This window comes from Lissotriton helveticus, chromosome 8 (assembly GCF_964261635.1).
Source record: "Lissotriton helveticus chromosome 8, aLisHel1.1, whole genome shotgun sequence".
NCBI lineage: Eukaryota > Metazoa > Chordata > Amphibia > Caudata > Salamandridae > Lissotriton > Lissotriton helveticus.
In genome coordinates this window covers 301482463-301504324 of record NC_136069.1, presented here as the reverse complement: position 1 = coordinate 301504324, position 21862 = coordinate 301482463, and the positions used below count along the sequence as shown (strand labels likewise).

Sequence of the window (21862 nt, the reverse complement as noted above, 5' to 3'; positions counted from 1 at the left end):
GCGACCGCGCAGCGGACGCGCGCAGCGGGAGCACCGAATGAGCACCGAAGGTGCGCCAAAGGTAAGCCCGTCTGCGCCCGTCCGCGCCTGGACCGCGCCCAGTGCCAGGACCCCTGGCCCTCGCAGACCCCAGCCCACCCGCCGGACGTACGACGCCGCCACCCTCAACGCACTCAACGCCGGCCGAACCCCTGGATGCTACCGAGCCACCCCGAGACGCACCCACGGACCCTTCATCTGCCAGTCCTGTAAGTTCTCCTGCATCCGGACCTGCACTGCACCAGCTCCGACCAAGCCGAGCACCAGCTGCACCCACCTGAAGTGCATCCTGCTCAACACCCGCTCCGTCCACAGACACGCCGTCGAGCTCTGGAACCTGCTCGACACCACAGCCCCAGACGTCGCCTTCCTCACAGAAACCTGGATGAACGCCTCCTCAGCGCCCGACATCGCCATCCCGGACGGCTACAAGATCATCCGGAGGGACCGCGTCAATCAGACAGGAGGAGGCATCGCCATCATCCACAGGAACACCATCCGCATCACGACCAACACCGACGACACCATCGCACCCGCCGAACACCTGCACTTCCAGATCCACGTCAACCCCAAGACCACCCTCAGAGGCACCCTCATCTACAGACCCCCGGGACCACGCACACAATTCAGCGAGGACATCGCCGACTTCATCAGCCCGCTCGCCCTCCCCTCAGCCGACTACATCCTCCTCGGGGACCTCAACTTCCACCTGGAGAACAACAACGACCGCAACACCACCACCCTGCTGGACAACCTCGCAAACCTGGGACTCAAGCAGCTGGTGACCACCCCCACCCACTACGCCGGACACACACTCGACCCGATCTTCTCTTCCAGCAAGGACATCGCCTTCAGCCACGCCACGGGACTCCAATGGACGGACCACAGCTGCGTCCACTTCAGCTTCAGAAGGACCACGCTCCACCATCACCAGCAACAGGCTCCCCGCAGAAGCTGGAACAAGATCACTGCAGACCAGCTCACTACGTCCTTGAGCAAGAACCCTCCCACCAGCACAACAAACCCCAGTCAAGCAGCCACCAACCTCACGAAATGGATCAGCGACTGCGCAGACGAACTCGCCCCGCTGAAGACCCCGCCGAGCAGACCCGGCAGCAAGAAAGCCCCATGGTTTAACGACTAACTCAAGAGCTCCAAGAAGAACTGCAGAGCACTCGAGAAAACCTGGCGCACAGACCCAACACCGGACAACATGACTGCCCTCAAGCTCGCCACCCGAAAACACCACCAGCTGATCCGCGCCACCAAGAAAACCGCATTCAAGGAACGACTGGACAACAACGCACACAACAGCAAGGAACTCTTCAACATCGTGAAAGAGCTCTCCAACCCCAACGCCGGAAACAATGATATCACCCCTTCGCAAGACCTCTGCAACTCCCTCGCCTCCTACTTCCACAACAAGATCGCGGACATACACAACAGCTTCAGCACTCAACCAACGCACGCCACGACCGAACCACCGCCCCCCACCACCACCCTCCGCGCCTGGACCCCGATCAGCACCGAAGACACCATCAGCACGATGAACTCCATCCACTCCGGATCTCCGACAGACCCCTGCCCTCACCACGTCTTCAACAAGGCCGACGCTGTCATCGCACCCCACCTGCGGGACATCATCAACACCTCCTTCGACATCGCCACCTTCCCGGAGAGCTGGAAGCACGCCGAACTCAGAGCTCTACTCAAGAAACCTTCAGCAGACCCTACCGACCTCAAGAATTACCGCCCCATCTCGCTGCTCCCGTTTCCGGCCAAAGTCATCGAGAAGACCGTCAACAAGCAACTGGCCGCCTTCCTCGAGACGAACGGCTCCCTCGACCTCTCGCAGTCTGGCTTCCGGGCCAACCACAACACCGAGATCGCCCTGATCGCAGCCACAGATGACATCCGAGCCCTGCTCGACAACGGAGAAACAGCGGCCCTCATCCTCCTGGACCTCTCCGCGGCCTTCGACACTGTCTGCCACCGCACCCTAGTACAGCGCCTCAGCAACGTCGGAATCCAGGAGAAGGCACTGGAGTGGATCACCTCCTTCCTCACCGGAAGGACACAGAGAGTCCGCCTCCCCCCGTTCAGATCCGAGGCCACCAAAGTCATCTGCGGCGTTCCTCAAGGCTCCTCGCTCAGCCCAACTCTCTTCAACGTCTACATGAGCCCCCTCGCAGCCATCGCACGCCAGCACAACCTGAACATCATCTCCTACGCCGACGACACCCAGCTGATCCTCTCCCACACTAACGACCCCGCCACCGCCAGAGCCAACCTGCACGAAGGGATGACAGAAGTAGCCAAATGGATGTCGAACAGCCGCCTGAAACTGAACTCAGACAAGACGGAAGTCCTCATCCTGGGATCCTCACCCTCCGCCTGGGACGACTCCTGGTGGCCCCCCGCCCTGGGCAGCGCACCCAAACCAACTGACCACGCACGCAACCTGGGCTTCATCCTGGACTCCTCCCTATCCATGACCAGACAAGTCAACGCCGTCTCCTCGTCGTGCTTCCACATCCTGCGAATGCTACGCAAGATCTTCCGATGGATCCCCACCGAGACCAGGAAGACGGTCACCCAGGCCCTCGTCACCAGCCGTCTGGACTACGGCAACTCCCTCTACGCCGGAACCAGCGCCAAACTCCAGAAGAGACTCCAGCGGATCCAGAACACCTCAGCACGACTCATCCTGGACATCCCCCGCCGCAGCCACATCTCCGGACACCTGAGAGACCTGCACTGGCTCCCGGTCAACAAGAGAATCACCTTCCGGCTCCTCACCCACGCACACAAAGCCCTACACAACCAACGACCAGGATACCTCAACAGCCGCCTCAACTTCTACGCTCCAACGCGCCAGCTTTGATCGACCAGCCACGCCCTCGCCGCCGTCCCCCGCATCCGAAGAGCCACCACAGGAGGAAGGTCCTTCTCCTACCTGGCCGCCAAGACTTGGAACTCCCTTCCGACCCACCTCCGCCTGACCCAGGACCACCTCGCCTTCAGGAAGCAACTCAAGAACTGGCTGTTCGAGCAGTAGCGGACCCCCCCCCCCCCCAGCGCCTTGAGACCCTCCGGGTGAGTAGTGCGCTATACAAATGCTCTGATTGATTGATTGATTGATGGTCTTGATGGTGTCATCGATGTTCATGTTGGTCCATGCTGTCAGGGGGTCGTGGTTGATAATGGGTGGGGAGTCTGGTGTGCCTGTGTCTATTGGGACTGTCTGGGTGTTGAAGCTGTCGTGGATGTCGGCGATCTTGCGGTGGAAGAAGGTGGCGAGGGAGTCGCACAGGGCTTGTGACGGCGGGATGTCGTTGGTGTTGGAGCTGGGGTTGGAGAGTTCCTTCACGATGTTGAAGAGCTCCTTGCTGTTGTATGTATTGTTGTCAAGGCGGTTTTTAAAGGAGATCCTCTTGGCGGACCTTATGAAGTGATGGTGGTTGAGGACGGCATCTTTGTGGGCTGCGTGACTGTCCGGTGTCTTTTCGCTGTGCCATTTTTTCTCTAGTTTCCGGCAGGTACGCTTGGATGCTAGGAGTTCCGGGGAGAACCAACTGGCTCTCTTGCTGGTGTCTCTGTAGGTGGGTTTTTTCAGCGGGCGAGGGTGTTGGCGCAGTCGTCTATCCATCGTCTGAGGTTGTGGGCAGCATCGTCGGTGTTGAAGGGCCCCTTGGTGGGCTGAGAGCGAAGTTCGCCTGTAGATGGTCTTCGGTGACTTTCTTCCAACAGCGGTGTGGGATCTGTTGGGTGCGGTGGTGTGTGGTGGGTTTCTGGAAGGTGAAGTGGATGCAGCGGTGGTCGATCCAAAGGAGTTCATTGGCATGGCTGAAGGAGACGTGGGAGCTTGAGGAGAAGACGGGGTCTAGCGTGTGGCCGAAGGAATGGGTCGGTGTTGTGACGAGCTGTCTTAGTATGAGGTTGGCGAGGTTGGCTATCAGAGAGGGGGAGTTGCTGTCGTCGTTGTTCTCCAGGTGAAAATTCAGGTCTCCGAGGAGGATGTAGTCGGTGGATGTCAGTGCGTGCTGATGAAGTCGGCGATGGAGTTGCTGAACAGGGGTCGGGGTCCGGGGGGTCTGTAGACGAGGGTGCCCCTAAGGGTGGTGTTGGGGTCCGTGTGGATCTGGAAGTGTAAGTGTTCGGCGGTGCAGAGAGTGTCGTCGGTGCTGGGCGAGACCCTGATGGTGTTCTGTGGACGATGGGGATTCCTCCTCCTACTCCGTTGGTGCGGTCTCTGCGGGTGATCTTATAGCCGTCTGGGATGGCTATGGCGATTTTGGGTGCGGAGGAGTCGTATATCCAAGTCTGTCAGGAAGGCGACATCCGGTGATGATGTGTCAGGCAGGTCCCAGAGCTCAACGGCGTGTTTGCGTGCGGAGCGGGTGTTCAGTAGGATGCATCGGAGGTGGTTGGGTTCCTTCTTTACGGGTGCTTCGACGGCTCTGAGGCTGGTGTAGCTGCAGTTCCGGCAGGTGAAGGGCCCATGGGTGCTTTTCGGGGCGGCCTTGAAGCAGGTGTGGGTCCGTCCGGGGTTGAGTGCGTTGAGTTTGCTGGCATCGTAGCGGTGGCGGTGGGCGCGAGGACCAGGGGTTCTGGCACTGCGTGCGTCCGGCATATATGGGGAGGTGGGAGGGAGGAGCAGCTGGGAGGTGGGAGGCAGGGGCAGCTGTGAATGGTCAGTGAGGGGGGGCGGGGCCACAGCAGCAGGATGAGGTTGCCGGGGGCAACTGGGCAAGAATCAGGGCACAGAAGGCAACGGCAAGGTCACAGAGTCAGGGCACATGGGGGTTACACAGGCAACGGCAAAAATCAGGGAAGGACGGATCAGGGCACAGATGGCAAAAATGGGGCACAGAAGGCAAAAACGGGGCAAAGAGACAAAACAGGGCACAGAAGACAAAACAAAGCACAGAAGACAAAACAGGGCACAGAAGACAAAACAGGGCACAGAAGGCAAACGTGGCACAGAAGGCAAACGTGGCACAGAAGGCAAACGTGGCACAGAAGGCAAACGTGGCACAGAAGGCAAACGTGGCACAGAAAGCAAAAACGGGGCACAGAAAGCAAAAACGGGGCACAGAGAGAGCAGGCAGAGGGTGAGCTTACCAGCAGCAGCAGCGGGCAGGGTAACACTGGCGGAGCTGTGTAGTGCGGGAGTGACCTACCTGGCAAGGTCAAGGGTCGCTCTCCTCACAGCGCAGCTGCCGCCATATATGGGGAGGAGGAGCAGCTGGGAGGCGGGAGGCAGTGGCAGCAGAGAATGGTCAGTGAGGGGGGATGGGCCGCAGGGGAGGCAGCGGCGGGAGTCGGGAGTATCGAGGTTGCCGGGGGCAACAAGGCAAGAATCAGGGCACAGAAGGCAATGGCAAGTTCACAGAGTCGGGGCACACGAGGATTATACAAGGCAAGGGCAACAATCAGGGAAGGACGGATCGGAGCACAGAAGGCAAAAACGAAGCACAGAGAAAGCAGGCAGAGGGTGAGCTTACCAGCAGCAGCAGTGGGCAGGGTAACACAGGCAGAGCTGTGAAGTGGGGAGCGACCTACCTGGCAAAGTCAAGAAACCACAGAAAAGTTGTTGCTTGACTCACACCGTCCTATAGTTAAACGGTCAGCTGACACCACGCTTTTTTACACAGGAAATGGCTGCTATCATGCCCATTAGAACTCGGAGCACTTTACACGTAGAAGTGGAAGAAAAGATTTAATTTCCATTAAAACATCCTTAATCTATAGGTAGTGTATCTGGAGTGATTTTTCTTGTTCTAAAAAAAAACAAATCAAGAATGTAAACATTTCCATATAAAATCAAGGATGGGTATTCTCTTTCAATCTAGTTGTGACAGATTTATCACCGGGTCAATTTTACCACAGCTCCTGAAGAAAATACAAAAGGTAATAAATCAAAATATTATTGTTAGCATTCTAAATTTAGTACAGTTCAGAGCTTCTATCATTACAAACACTAGGCAGGAGCCCAAAAGTCTTCAGAGAAAATGGAAATGATTCAAATGAATCATACTTTAGCACAAGAACCTGTTCATACTTGAGCATCCATTCGGTCATCTGCATTTGAAAGAACAAAACTAAATTGATTTTGAGATGCTCCCTCCCGAAAGAGTGTGTAAGTCACATTTTTATTTACCTGTGCAATCAGGTCCAAAATCTTTCCCTTAATATGAAAACCTTCAAGCGGGATAGGGTTGCCTGAATTATCCAGGAGACCAGCCTTCACATCCTTCAAAGGTTTTATGTCCAGTATAGCATCATCTTAAAATAATAAACAAACACATTTACACACTTATCTGGGTCGTCTCAGGTCTTAATTGCTTTTGACTCAAAGAAACATGGCCTTTAAGAAGACCAATTTAACATAATTTTATAATAAGTACATTTCACGAGTCATTTTGAAGCAAACCTTACCACACATCTTTTAATTCAGATGTAATTCACATTTGTCCCCTACAACATAATGGGTAAATCGCGTAAAGACTTGAAGAGAAAAACAAATACTTAGGTATATAATTGGTTAATGGTATAGTTAAAGGCAATGTTGAGAAACAAATTTTCTGTGATAGGAAGATCTCAATTACTTAATTAAGAAGTATAGACAAAATGGAAACTTTTCACACAACAAATAAGTGAGTCTATTTAGCAAAATACAGAATGACTATGCTATACAATGAAATATCACTGACCGTTAGTTTGTGAAGGTAAGTTTGAATGATTTTCCAAATTTTCATCTTGTTCACCAATATTAACAGTAGGACAAAACTCTGTAATGTTGTCTTTAGTCGTGCAAAACCGAACTACATATTTCATCCTAATTTGACTAGTGTTGTAAACTACATATTCATCATCCTAATGAAAAAAACATAAGAAAGGAAAGTACATTACTAAACTGGCAAAACACATATATGCACAGAAACAAATATACAAATATAATGAAAGATTACACATATGAACACAAGCCCAAAATGTGTCTTAATAAAATATTGTAGTCTGTTATGAGCAGTCATATAGAGGTGCTGTAGTGTTGGGATTACTTGTGTTGTTAGTTAATGTATTTTACTGTGGTGTAATGTTTATTATTAATGGTGACTAAGGATGTATTTTATTTTAGTTCAAATCTATTTTATTTTGAACACAGCGCCTTGCCTACAACCTCATGTCGAGGCCGGCCGCGTATGATATAGTTCTTTGAGTGCGGTGCCAGAGCGGCCGGGGAAAAAGCTTTAACACAGCGCCTTGCCTACAACCCTCTCAGGAGGGCCGGCCGCATGGCTTACAGATGCAATGCCGAAGTGTTTGCCGCAGGCAGGAGGTTATCCGCTTTAGCAAGTAGGATATGTGAAGGGCGGATAGCCCACCTGTCTCTAACTGCCCAACGGGGCGCAACCATCTCAGAGAGAGACAAGTGCCAGAGTGGCAAATATGAAGAAAGAGAGTGGGAAAGACAGAGAATCCTACGTGTGGACAGAGAGGGGGGGGGGATAGAATGCCGGGTACAGGCGGTATGGCGGAGGACAGCTGGTAGGGGGGCATGTGTGTTTGTAGCCGCAGCTGTGTTGCGCATGGCGGTCAAGGATGCAGTCTGGCCGGGTCTCTAGGGACAAGCGCGTCCTCGAAGAGGTGCAGAGTGCGGAGTCTAGTGGGCATGTGTCGCGCATATACTACAGAGCAAAGGTGTCGCACCAGAGGCTCCCAGACCGCCTTGAAGCGCGTAGCCTGCGCCTGCAGACGCGCCGTAAGGAGCTCCATCGCAAGGACCTGCCAAAGGCGCACAAACCAAGAAGCTATGGGTGGTACCTCCATTCGCTTCCAGTACAATGCAATGAGTTGTTTAGCGGCACCCAGCATTTGGAGCGTGAGGATCCAGTCGCCGCGAGTAAGTGCCTTGAGCGTAGCAGGGCGTATGCCAAGTAGGATCGTGCTCACTTCTTCGGGCAAAGGGAACCCCAGCACCCCCTTGATATGGCTAAGCACCTCCTTCCAGAAAACAGTAAGGGTCGGACACGTCCACCATATAAGCACAAAGTCACCAGTCGCAGATTTACACCTCCAGCACATCGGGGAAGCACTGGGGAACATCTGGCTAAGGCGAAGAGGGGTGTAGTACCATTGTGTAAGTAGCTTGTAAGCGTTTTCCCTCTGTGGGATGCTGCGATATACCTTGGGTATATCCCGCCACAATCTGCTCCATTGGGAGGGGTCAATGTCTGTGCCCGATGCTAATTGCCATTTCTTCTGATAGGGATGTGCAGGCGCCAATGTAGGGAGCTGCAGTATGCTATATGTTTGGGAGATCAGCCTCTTCAGTCCCCCGAGGGAGCGCGCCAGCTTCTCAAAGGGCGTGTATGCTCGGGTAGCTGCTTGGTACATTTCATCGCTGGTAGTCCAGTGGCGTAGCTGAGTATGTTGAAGGCTAGCCTGTGGTGGCACCCGAAATTCTTCCCTGCAGTCTTTCCAAGTTTTGGGCATACCCTCAAGGAAGAGGTCTCCAGCTACTCTACAGTCCCCTTGAGTCCATTTATCAAACGCCCGAGTCCGGTGGGCCGGGGGGAACTGCGGATTCCCTGCTATCGGGGTGTGCGGGGACGGAAACGAGGTCAGACCTCTTGTCACTGCTATGCTATCCCAGATATCCAGCACCGTTTTTGTGGGGACTGCAAGGTATGCGCTTCTGGAGCGCGCCGCCCGCGGAAGCCAGGGTAGGTCCCATATGGTACGTCCCGTGACCGCCCGGTCCATATGGAACCAGTGTTCATCACTTTCGCGTGCGCCCCATTCCACCACGAAGCGGAGGTGCGCCGCCCAGTAATAATGCACCAAGTTGGGGCATGCCAGGCCTCCCCTGTCTCTTGGCTCCATGAGGACCTTTTGCGAGAACTGGGGGCGTTTCCCACCCCAGATAAAGGATGTGATCTCGCGCTGGAGGCTCCGAATACAGTGCAGTGGAATAGGGGTGGGCAGGCATTGGAATACGTAGAGGATGCGAGGGAGGATCGACATCTTGACTGCGTTGAGGCGCCCCAGCCAGGATATCATCAGAGGTTTCCATTTCCTAAGGTCCCCCAGCACTGCTTTGCGGCATTCCGTCCAGTTCACCGAAGACCAGGAGTCTAAATGAGGGGTAAGGGCGAGGCCCAAGTATCTAATGTGGCTCTCCGCCCATTGATAGGGCACAGCCTCTTTTAGGGAGAGGACGTCCTCGGTAGACATAGTGAGGTTGAGCGCCCAAGACTTAGTATGGTTTATTTTGAGGCCCGACGCCCGTTCATATAGGCAGAGGACGTCGTGGACCGCTGGTAGAGATGCCCGAGGGTGTGTGAGAGTGAGGATCAGGTCATCCGCGAAGAGCGCCACCTTATTGACCCTCCCCCCATGGGCTATTCCATGTATTCTGGGATCACGTCTGATCAGCGCCGCTAGGGGCTCCACTGCCAGGGCAAACAGGAGTGGCGAGAGTGGACATCCCTGCCTCGTGCCTCGGTGGATCGCCAGTGGTGATGTTAACTGGCCATTTACCCTGATCCTGGCCTGCGGACCCAGGTAAGGGGCCCCTTGATGCTCGCTATCATTTTGGGGCCCAGGCCCAGCTTCCGGAGGACCTCCTTCAAGAAGGTCCAGTCCACCCGGTCAAAGGCCTTCTCTGCGTCGAGCGAGAGAAGGCATGCGGGGATATCCCAATGTCGCACCTTGCCCACCAGGTGGGCCAGTCTGCGCACGTTGTCGGCCCACTGCCGATCTCGGATGAACCCCACTTGATCTGGATTCACCAACCCCGGCATGTATGGGTCTAGTCGCTTAGCCAAGATCTTGGTATAGACCTTCAGGCCGGTGTTTAAGAGGGCAATAGGCCGATAGGAGGCACATAGCGCAAGGTCTTTCCCTGGCTTCGGTATTAGCGCGATCTCCGCCATTCCCATGTCGGGGGACGACCCACCACGTCCGAGAAGGAGTTGTACAATCTCAGCAGCTGAGGGCGAAGCTGGGTTTGGAAGACTCGGTAGAAGGATAGCGGCAAGCCATCAGGTCCCGGGGTTTCCCCCATGGGGAGATCTTTGAGAGCCGAAGAAATCTCGTCTTCTAGAATGGGCTCTTCCAGCTCCGCTGTTTGGGTTGGCGATAGGGGGGTCCCCTCAAAGTCAGCGAGGACGGACGCCCGCGCCTCCGCCGATGTAGGTTCCTCCGCATATAGGGAAGTATAGTAGGCGACAAAGGCGTCCTGCTTGGCTCGCTCAGTGACAGCACACGTGCCATCTTGATGCCGTAGAGTAGCGATATGAGCTCTGGCTGCCCGTGCCCTCAGTCGTCCCGCCAGCTGTCTTCCCACTTTATCCCCCCCTTTGTAATATTTTTGTTTCAACGCAAGAAGGGAGTGTTCTGCCTTGTTGGTTCGTATGAGGCGAAGTTGTCCCCTGAGATTCGCCAGCCTCCTTCTGGATGCCAGCGAGGGCCGCTCTCTGTCCTGCGCCTCCGCCTGTTTAATCTCGCTTGCCAAATCGGCCTCCAGTTTACATGCCGCCCTTCTTCTCGCAATCGCCAGGGAAGTGATGTGCCCCCGTATGGTGGCCTTAAAGGCATCCCACACCACCTGAAATGGCGTCTCCGGGATATCATTGAGGGCGAAGTACGAGTCTATGGCTTCCCGAATGTTGTCAACGTCTTCTGGGTCTCGAAGGATGCTCGGCGGAAGAGTCCAACGTCGCTCCCGGGGGGCGCATGCCATTGGGTCCTGTAACAGCAGTTCCACATGCGCATGATCCGATATCGAGATATCGGAGATGGTAACCGTCAGCGTGTCCCGCGCCAAGTCGAGAGATGTGAAGAGGTAGTCAATGCGCGAGTACGTTCGGTGGGAGTGCGAGTAGAAGGTATAGTCACGGACTCCTGGGTTGTGGTATCTCCACGCATCTACTAGCCCTAAGTCCGTAATCTGTTCCTTTAGTGTGGCCGACATTGCGCCCGCGCCGCTAAATGCATTGTCCCCACGATCTACGTCAGGGTCCCACACAAGATTGAAGTCCCCGCCTAAGATTGCGCGCGGCGCGCCAGACTGAAACTGTTCCCGTAGAAGTGCCTGAAGAAACTTATCTTGCGACTGGTTAGGTGCATATACATTGCCTAGAGTGTACTGTGTTCCTCCCATCTGTACCGTAGCCCGGAGGAAGCGTCCGTCACCACTCTTGTAGGGCTTTGTGGATCCCCGTTGAAAGCCAGCTCTGCATAAAATGGCCACCCCGCCGTTTTAGTGTCAGCCGATGCCCAGAACTGTGTGGGGTACCTGGGATGCGCCATGCGTCCAGTGCCTCCCCGCAGGAGGTGCGTCTCCTGAAGGAAGACAATGTCAGGGGAGTGTTGTAGGAGGTAGCGCCACACCTGGTTCCGCTTGTTGGGGGAGTTAAGTCCTTTGACATTAAGTGTCAAGATTTTGAGAGGTGTGGGTATATTCATCGCCATGACACTAAGGGGATTAAGGCCGCCTCAGCATCCCCCACCCCATCAAGCAAGGGGGGTTCGCCTCTCTCACCCACCGCAACCGCGCAGGCACCACCAGCAGCCCCCAGGCCGCCACACCACACAACTGGAAAGGGAGCCAGGTAAAGGGAAAGGTCGAGTAAAAAGTAGGAAGAATAGAACAGGCAAGAAAGAGGGGAACACAGAGAAAGTATATAACCACAACAGGCCAACGTGGCCGTAGTACAATGTCCCAGGTTCCGGGCATCCTCTACCCGAGGGTTTGGATGTACTCAGGAATGTCACTTCCTAGGGGACAAAGTGTGGGGCGTCCTTGTCAGAGAGATGAGTCTCAGTTGCCCCGAGGGCCGTCTACCCCGCTGCTCAAGGTTGATTCGGGGGTAAATAGCATAGAGGCAGTGTAGGGAGAGTCGTATCATAGCAAACGGGTCAGCAGTGTTAGGCCCCAACATGTAAGACACCATTCCCGGATCACTTGGCCGTCAAGATCAGCCTTCATTGGCGTCCATGGGAGAGCAGCTGTGTGCCATTGCCTTCTAAAACAATCCCTTTCCCATCAATGTCCCGTCATGGCCACCCACCGCGTCTTGTCGGTCCCACTTAGCGATGCGGCGGGTTCCGGTGCTAAGGACGCACGTTGCCTAGTACGCCCAGACACGGAGTTGCATAGGGGCCACAGACGTGCAGGGGTCGTCCAGTTATTTTGCAAGGAGCGCAAAGTCTCAAGAAATGTCCAATGCATCAAAAGGAGGCATGTCAACGTTCTCCCCGTTGGTCTTGGAGTGCCGAGGGTCCGGGGCCGGGCCGATATGGGTCAGCTCAAGATAGTTCACGGAGTGTGGGGTTCTGAGGATCGTCCCCCGCGGTCGTCTTCAAGGGAGCGGATGTGTTCTATGATGTCCTGCTTAGCCTGGGACATGGATCCCGCATCCATCGGGGGAGATCAGCGGCGTCGATTCACCGTGGTCCAGTCCGGGCGGGCCGGAATCCTCACCGGGCGGATGGTGCGGGCGGGGCTATGTTCCGAGGGTTCTGAGAGTCCAAGCAGCTGCGCCGCCTCGTTGTAGGAGCGGATGACTTTACGCTTGCCTTCCCACCGAAAGATGAGAGCAAAGGGATGCCCCCACTGGTAGGGGATGTCAAGGGTCCGCAGCCTCTCCGTCACCGGACGGAAGACTTTCCGTCTGTGCAGCGTGTTGGGGGCCAAGTCCTGGAAAATTTGGATCTTGTGGTCTCCATAACGCAGGTCCTGCTTGTCCCTTGCCGCTTTCAAAATGGCCTCTTTCTCCGTGAAGTAGTGCACTCGAGTGATGATGTCTGGGAGGAGACCCGCCTTGCCTCCCGCGCCGAAGATTCAGTGAGCACGGTCCAAGAGCGGCGGGGGGCGTCCTTGTTGCCCCACACCTCGTGAAGGAGTTGCGCCACGTAGGCCATGGTGTCCGTCCCTTCTTCTCCGAGAGGCACACCCCGTATGCGCAGGTTGTTGCGGCGCCCCCTATTTTCAAGGTCTTCCTGCTTAATCTGTAGTTCGATGTTCTGCTCTTCCAGGGCTGCCACCCTCTGCCACAGCTGCTCCGTGTCTTCAGTGCGCGTGTCCACCAGCTTCTCGAGCCCGTCGACCCTGTCCCCCAGCTCCGAGACGTCCTTGCGCAGTTCTTTAACGCACGTTTGCACCTCCGATCTCAAGGAGCCTATCTCAGACTTCAGGTCTGCCATGAAGGAGGTCATGAAGGCTTGCGTCACCGGAGGGGGTTCAGCAACCGGCTGCGGCGCTTCTGCAGTCGGCGCCACTGCTCCTGTCTTGCCCCACATGGCAGCCACCGAGGTGTCCTTGGAAGTCGCCGCCTGGTCCGTCCTGCCTCCTCTTCCACGGGTCATGATCCGTCCTAGGCGCAGCACTCAGCCACCCAATGCTTCACTTGTCTCTATTGGCGCAGCACCCCCCTAGAGCCGCAATAGTGCGGTGGTGGGTCAGGACACCAGCAGTCGATCTCCCCCGTGGTTAGTGCCTCCTCCCGCGCAGCCTTGTCGCCCGGTGGTGTGGTTAGGCCCGCTCCTTCAGGGAACCGCAGGGTGATCTCAGCTCTCAATATGGCCACTACGGGGGCCACCCCGAACCCCGAGTTTGGGATGCTGCGTCGTTTGCCCCCTCCACCAGTGACGGCGCCTCTCGGGAGTGACCGGGGTGTGAGCCGCCTCCCCACCTCCGTCGCCTCCCCCGAAGTGCAGCTGGGCCTCAGGTCCCCTGAAGAGATGTAGGGGTACTCACGGTTTGTAGGGACCTCTCTTAGGCCGGTCCACTAGGCCGCAGGGGTACAGTCTCAAACAGGGCGGCGAGGGCCGTCCAGCCCACCTCCTGCCAGTTCTCTGCCAGCAGGGAGGGTCAGGCTGCACACTGGTCCGGCGAGTGAAGAGAAAGGCGCCTAATCCGCCCTCACGGTCTCCCAGGCAGCAACAAGCACTCCAGGATCCGCTCGGAGGCCGGGAGGCAGGGACCCAGGGCCAGCGCGGGTGCACCTGCAGGATCGGCCGGGCCAGACACTCGCCAAAGGCTCCCACCGGCCGCAAGGACAGGCACTCCGGGCGGGGATGACAGCGGGTGGAGCCAAGATGGCGGGCGAGACCCCGTCCGGGAGCACAAGATGGCGGGCAGCTCCTCCGGCGCTCGAAGTCCCAGCGCAGCAGCTCCAGGCGCTGTCACGGCACCAGGCAGCAGGGCAATAAGGGTCCGCTAGGCACAGCTCACCAGGGCGGTCTTCCAGTAGGCAGCAGGTCCGTAATCACGTGGCCGGGAGCCGCCCCACCCCCAGCGCGGCCCTGCGGTCTCACCAGAGCCGGGTCCTCGCGCAAGGCCAGCAGCTGAGTCGGCGCCACGTCCCCGCCCAGGGGTCACCCCGCCGCCGGCAGCTCCGTCTCCGCTGGGCCCGCGACGTGTCGACCCCAGCCGGGGTCCGCCTCAGACACTCCGGTTGAGTCACCAAGCGTTTTCCAGCTCTGCGCGCCGCCCTCCAGGGAAGTGAGGCCAAGGCGCGGATGGAAGATGGCAGCGATACTCCGGCAGCCGGACTGCCGAGTCTTCAATCGCCCCCGGTAAGAGCACCTGCACTGGAGCGGTCACCGTGCAAATCTCCTCTCCACTCCTTCAGGGGCTCGACGAAGATCAGGATCTCTGGAAAAAGCCCCCGAATAACGCTAATGATCGCTTAAGAAGGCAGCGGGGCGACGGAGCTCACTCGAGGTGCGCCCGTCTACATCGCCGCCGTAGCCACGCCCCCTGTATTTTATTTTATACATCCATTCTTATAAGCACCCTCCATCCAAGGGTATCAGCTATCTGTACACAAACAGGGCAAGACAGAGCTTCTGCTTACAGAATACACAGCCACAGTACCTAACATACAAACCAGAAATGTCAGCATTCCACAGAACTGTAGGGTCAACTCGTCTGTGAGGGGAGGACGCGATGAGAGGAGAGAGCAGTATGGAAGAGTGTATGGATGAGGGTCTGCAGGTGTAAAAATGTAGAGGAAGTTTAAGAACAAGAAAGATGTTTGAGAACAAGAGAGTTAAGCTACATGGAGCTTCCAGGTACCAAGGTCAAGAGAGGTTGGCTTCAGGAAGGAGAGATCTGACAAGAAAAAATAGATGGAAAACTATAGTACGATGAGAAAAGGACAATATATTGAGGGCCTGAGTACCAGCTTGGCAGGAGCGAAGAAGTTATAGATAGGGCATTTCTGAGAGAGAGCCAGAGCGGCCAGTTAATTATATAATATGAAGTTAGTGGGTAAGGATCAAGAAGCATTTAAAATCAAATTTAAACTGGAAAATTTTAAGTGTTTTCCAGAAAGTCACGAAAGGTTTGAGAAATGTAATTCCAACTGGCAATGAGTACTAAATTACTATGCCAGATCCAGCAATGGTTTAGAGAGGCAACTCTTCGATTATTAAAATAGATACCATAGCAATAATCTTCCCAGAGGAGGGACTAAGAACTAACCTAAACAAGAAAGTCCTGCAGGATCAAGCAGGCAAAATGCCCTTATCAATGGACCTGATTGTCCAAGCAGTAATGCTTCACGAATGTGGGCAGCAACACCCAGTAACTGCTGGCATATGTGAAGGAAAAGTAACCCATGTGCCAACGCAGTGGTTGCAGCCTTGCCTTTGGTAGAGTGAGCTCTTAAGCCTTCCAAATGCTACTTCTTTGCCAAAGTGTAGCAGATTTTAATGCAGAGTATAATCCATTTAAAGATGCTCCTCTTTTGTACTGTCTTGCTTTCTTTGCTCCAGTGAATTCAATGAAAAGCTAATCGTCCAGTCGCTGATCTTTGGCACTATCTAAATAAAAGCTAAGTGCTCTCTTTGGATCCAACCGATGAAGCCTCTCCACCTCTTTGACGGGTGAGGAGGACCAAAGAACGTCGGAAAGGTGATTGTCTGGCAGACGTGAATGGGGGTTACCATATTAGGTAAAAAGGAGTCACGTGTCTGCAGAACTAGTTTGTCCTTATAGAAAGTAGTGTACAGTGGATGAACTGAGAGGACCTGCAGCTTGTTTACTGGGCCAATGTAATGGCAACAAGAAGACCATCTTAAGATTCCTAAGTCTAAGAGGACAGTTGTGCATGCATTCAAAAGGAGAGCACATCAGAAAGTCAGAAAAAAATATAAGTCCCAGTAGGGGATAAGGAAAGGAACCGGTGGAAATGTGTTGAAAACCTTTTAAGAAAAGAGACACAACAAGATTACTTAAAGAGAGAGGGCTGATCCGGCAAACGCAAAAATGCAGAAATGGCCAACAAATTGCCCTTAGCAGTGCGCAGAGCAAGGCCCTGCTCGGCTATCAATAACACGAACAGGAGCACTTAAGAGAAATTAGCATGAAGTGTGTTAACTTGTTTGTCAGAACACCAAGACACAAACTTATCCAAACGTAGATGTATACAGATTGCGTCAAAGTATGCCTGGCTGCTAGAATAACATCAAGAAGCTCGGAAGTCAAAAACGCTCCACTGCCACTGCTCAAATTCCCAAGAATGAAGTTGGTGTGTGTGCAGGTTGGGATGCAGGACCCGTTCCTACTGCTGTAACATAAGACCCTCCTGAATAGGAAGCCCAATGGGATGACAGGTGCACATGTCCAAGAGTTCTGGACACCATACTTTCGGTGCCCAAACTGGAGCCAGTAGGATGACTTCAGCCCAGTCAGTCCTGATCTTTTCGAAGACCTGGACAGGTGTGATATCGGCAGAAAGGCATACATGAGTCCTGAATTCCACTCCAAGCAGAATGCATTTCCGATTCAGAGCCGCTTTGGAAACTTAAATATGCAAAAGTGCTGATAAACACGGTCTCAGAGGGAGCGAATAAATCAAGCCAAGGTTCTCCCCATTCTCTGAAAAAACCTTGTCACTCCTCTATATGTAGACGGCATTTGTGGTCCATTAGACACTGTTGGCTGAGTATTTCTGCCCTGTCATTTAGCGATCCCGCCAGGTGTTTTATGACCAGTCTTCAACCCCACCCCACTCTGCCTGTTGCAGTACTGCATGGCGATGGTGTCGTCTGTGAACACCTATACCATCCTCCCTTCCACGGATGGCAGGAAGTCTTTCAACACCAAATGGATCTTCCAGAAACTCCAACAGGCTGAAGTGGAGCTGGATTCCATCCTGAGATCTGAGTCCTCAGACCTCCACCTCTCCCAAATGGCTACTTAATCCCAAAAGCGAGGGATCGGTTACCACTGTCAGCTATACAGAAGGAAGGGTGAGTGTTCTGCCACTGACCAGATTACTGTCCAGTAACCATCACTGCAGGTGTTTCGCAGTCTTTTCCAAAATCTAAGCACTATAGCAGCAAATACCCTGGTGCAGTACCCATAGGGACTTCAGGTCCCACTGCAGAGTATGCATGTGCCATCTGGTGTGCTTTACTAACAAGCTGTAAAAGGCCATTACCCCCAACAACCTAAGTCACCCTTACTGACATGCAAGACTGAGGCTGAAACATCGGGAGCACAGCTCAAATGTCCTGTACTCTCTGTGCAGAGGGTAGGTGTGAAATGCCACTGTGTCCAGAATAGCTCAGATGTAAGAGAGTGTTTGGGAAGGAGTCAGGTATGACTTTGAAGTTCTGATAGTGAACCCCAACAAATTTAGACGGTCTGCCTAAGTCTAGAGGTGGGTGAGGACTGCCTAAGGCAAGTCCACAAACTGCAGTCAGCAATCGAGTTAGGGGAGGACTGGAACCCCTGACCTATGAAGAGGAGTATAACCACCGCAAGCACTTTTGAGAACACTGTGGTGCACTGGTGAGGTCGCAGCGAAGCACAGCAATGCCTGTGGGCCCACATGGCGAGAATGTGAAAGTAAGTGTCTTGCAGGTCCAACACTGCCCTCGAGGGTCCAAAGCAGACACAGCATAGATATTAGTGAGCATCTTGAACCTGTCTTTTCTCAGGAAGGCAGTGAGAGGGTGATATACTAGAAGATGGCGGAGGCCTCCCTCCTTTTCAGCACCAGAAAGTAGCAGAACCAGCAAACACAACCAAATTCTGGTGTCAGCACCTTTTACATGGCTCCTTTGGTATAAGAGTCTGCACTTCTGATGTAACAAGAACAAATGGTATTCCGACAGCCAGTGCCCTGCTGGTGGCATGAGTGGTGGGGTTTTGAGGAATGGAAGGCTCAATCAATCAATAGGGGGATTGTGAAGTGCGCTACTTAACTGTGAATGTCTCAAGGCTCTGGGGAGGAGGGTAGCAGCTCAGGGTTGGCTGAAAAGCCAGAACTTGAGGCTCTTCCTTAAGGTGTGCAGGGCGGCGGAGCGTCTGATGTTGACTGTTAGTTTGTTCCAGGCTTTGGCTGCAATGTGGGTTAAGGCTCTTTCTCCGACTCGGATTCTGTGGATGCGTGGGGTCGTTGCTAAGGCGAGGTCGGCGGAGCAGAGGTTTCTTTTGGGTGCGTGGAAAGAGATTCTTTCGTTGAGGTCTTTGGGTCCGATGTTGTGGAGGGATTTGTAACATAAACAAAAAAACATAACATAACATGTACATTTGTAAAGCTAACGTATCACCCGAAGGTCTCAATGTGCTGAATAACAAATTTATATTGTTACCCAACTCAATGGTACTCATTTTATCGACCTCAGATGGATGAAAGGCTGAGTGGACCCGCCGGGATTAGAACCTGTGACCATAAGGTCGAACACAGGCCCCTACAGTGGATGCATTTGTCCACTGCGCCACCAGACCCGGTTGTAGGCGTGGGTGAGTAACTTGAAGGTTATTCTCTTTCTGATGGGGAGCCAGTGGAGGTTTCGCAAATGTTGGGTCATGTGCTCGAGTCGTGGGGTGCCGAAGATGAGTCTGGCAGCAGTGTTTTGCATGGTCTGAGTTTCTGTAGTAGGGATTTGTTGATTCCTGCATAGAGGGCGTTTCCGTAGTCCAGTCTGCTTGTGATGAGTGCCTGGGTGAAGGTATTTCTGGCTTTAGGTGGGATCCACTTGATGGTCTTACGGAGGATATGGAGGAGTTGAAACAGGTGGAGGCGATGGCATTCACCTGGCAGGTCATGGTGGGTCAAGGCTGTAACCCTGCAGTACAATCTGCAACACCCACGCGTCTGAGGAGAGTTCCTGCCATTCGGGTAGAACGTGTCAGATCCAGCCCCCTACCGGATAATGGTGTGCTAAAGAGGGCATACTGAAAAGGTTTGGCTCAGATGGTGAACTTAGAGGTTTCCGGGCAATCCACCATAACCTGCATTAGGATCCCCCAGCCTCCCCTGAACCAGAGGCAGTACTTGGGCAACTGAGTCCCACAGAGAGTGAGAGTATCTGCCTAGAAGGCAAGCCATATTGACCGACTGCAAGGCTAAGCTCATGGAAGAGAAGATTTTGTTCTCAAAGGTTTTCAACCATTTGTATTTGTTATCCTGAGGGGCTGTAGGGATGGCACTTAGGTTCATCCTGACCGTTGAAGCCTGCACCACCAAACTCTTGCGGGTGGGATGTTGCGTGAGGAGTGTGGAGTCCCCTGTGGCAGCATGGCATTGACGAGCAACCTGATGATTCACAGGGACCCCAAAACTTGGCTTAGACCAGGCCCGCCACGATGACATCATTGAGGGCTTCATTAAATCGAAGCAGAGCCGGTGCCGGAGTGGCCAGGCTGGAATACCTCAGCTAAGACATTCGTCTTAACATATACAACTGGGAGCTGGAGATAAAGGACCTCCACCACCCTTCTCATAGCCATGGAGAAGGACGAGCTTTTCTCTGTGGTGGGGCAGGTGGGGAGACTAACACAGCGTCTGACGAAGTGTCAGCCCACTAGCATCCCCTAACTTCTCATACCAGCTTTCTTCTGGAAAAGATTGAGCTATGTCATCAGAATGGTCAAAGGTCCCCTACTCAGACTCTTCCTCAAGCGAATCAAACAACAGGGGATCTGTGCCTGGCTCAAAGGTGTGTCTCGAGACTATCAGCGACAGACTCAACCTCGGACGGGGTTGACACAATGCTGCCTCAGAATCAGGATGATAGGTTCCCCGACCTTCCGCAGCGTAAAGGAACCAAGTCCCAGCATGGGTAGTGGAGCCATGATGGGACTTTGGACCTGACTCGGTCCAGATCTGGGAAGAGATCCAGATGGTCTCACCCGCGTCGGGGAAGGGCCCACTGACGGTAGTCCAGGTGTAACACCTCTCTGCTCCTTGGGGCCAGAAGGCGCGCCAAAGGGATATGGTTGGCCAAAGATGCGGGCTATAACTGCATAAAATTCCTGAAGCTGAGCAGGAGTAGCTCGGGATCTGGGAAACTCTGGGAAATGAAGATAGGGCGTTGACACCAGTTCGGTAGTTGAAGTGCTGGGACGGGCCTAGTAGAACTGGGGTAGCCCCACGCTCCCTCTGGTGATTTGGAAGGGCACTTCTTCTTTTTGGGCTTACCCAACGATGATGTCAACTCTGAAGGCGAATGGGCGCAGGTTCGGCTCCAGAAGCACGCCCGAGTTCGTTCACAGGGACAAGACCATGCTCAAGAGAGGAGTCTTACATTGCCGCACCACTATGAGCTTCAGCGGCCTCTCCTAAATCGCCTTCGGGTGCATCAACTGGCAGTCTGAACAGGATATAGCATCATGGCCTTTCCCCCAAACACCAAAGGCAGACCAAGTGGGGATCAATCACAGACATCTGCCTGTGGCACTCCCCCTGCAAGGCTTGTAACCCATAGGTTTCAGTGGGGACATATCCCTGGCACACTAGAAACTATTTATTTTAAAACATGGCTCGACAAAAGTCAAGAAAAATTGCTCAAAAAGTGACTGAGGTAGCTCTCCGGATCCGCAACTGTTGGCACAGAAAGAAAGGAACTAAAGTCAACAAGCTGGGGTGGCTCCTTTATAGGCACACACATGTTACATCCGACGCAGAAGGCGTCAACGCAGAGCTGTCAGCATTACCTACCGGCACGCAGAGGTACTGCTTAAAATTTTCTGGATTGAGACTGGCACCTGGGGGGCAGTATTCTAAGGTAAGGAATCTTCGATAAGAAGCCTCTTCCAGAAATGCAGGTTCTAAATCTGTCCTTTAACTACTTGGGCGCCCTGAACAGTGCTATTATGTCACCATTTTAGGGAGGTACGTTGGCACCTTAATCTCGACATTACACAGCACCTCATACTTTACCTGACTTTTTTCAAAACAATATTTTTGTGGATACTCTGCTTGCCCTCTAATGAGAGCCTTTCACTATATCCTAAAATGTGGGCTTAGTTAGAGAGATGGGTGGATGCAGGACATCTGCCAAAAAAGTGGCACAGGATTTAAAAAGTCTCAGCTAATTGTGGAAAAAAGGAGGGTAATTTCTTATTTCTGACAAAGTGACAAAATGATGTTACCTGTAATGGTATTCAACTTGGAATTGCTCTCCAAATCGCTTAGCTGAGACCAATTTAGATACCAGAAAGCTGGCTCCAAAAAGCTGCTGCCTTTATGGCAACAAATTATTCTGGAATCCCAAACCTCTTCTCTGCCTCTAACAGTCATCTCACCATCACATCCAGCATTGCCTTCTACACCTCAAATCTCGATACCAGCCTACCAATTCCCAATGTCACTGCACTCAAGTCCACACTGTAGGTATGTAGCATTTATTGATCAGAGTGGAAAACAAGAGTCAGCAAAATTAGAAAGACCGCTCAAGGATCCTACCATTTCTCCCCAACCATTTTTACACCTTGGATCTGCACTGACATACATTTTCATACATACCTACTTCTCCTCTAACAGGATTTCAAGCTGGGAAGATACAAGTG

General features: G+C 53.6%; 1 protein-coding gene across 4 annotated transcripts in view; it reads right to left on the bottom strand.

Annotated features, from left to right (window-relative positions):
- Positions 1 to 21862, bottom strand: part of PARP4 (poly(ADP-ribose) polymerase family member 4) — a 2216130-nt gene that overhangs the window by 1834163 nt on the left and 360105 nt on the right. For all 4 annotated transcript variants that reach the window (XM_078657066.1, XM_078657067.1, XM_078657068.1 and 1 more), the window contains 2 exons: positions 6756 to 6918; positions 6203 to 6327 (listed from right to left, as the gene is read on the bottom strand). In XM_078657066.1, coding sequence (XP_078513192.1) covers positions 6203 to 6327; positions 6756 to 6918 — 288 coding nt within the window. The remainder of the gene's footprint in view (positions 1 to 6202; positions 6328 to 6755; positions 6919 to 21862) is intronic.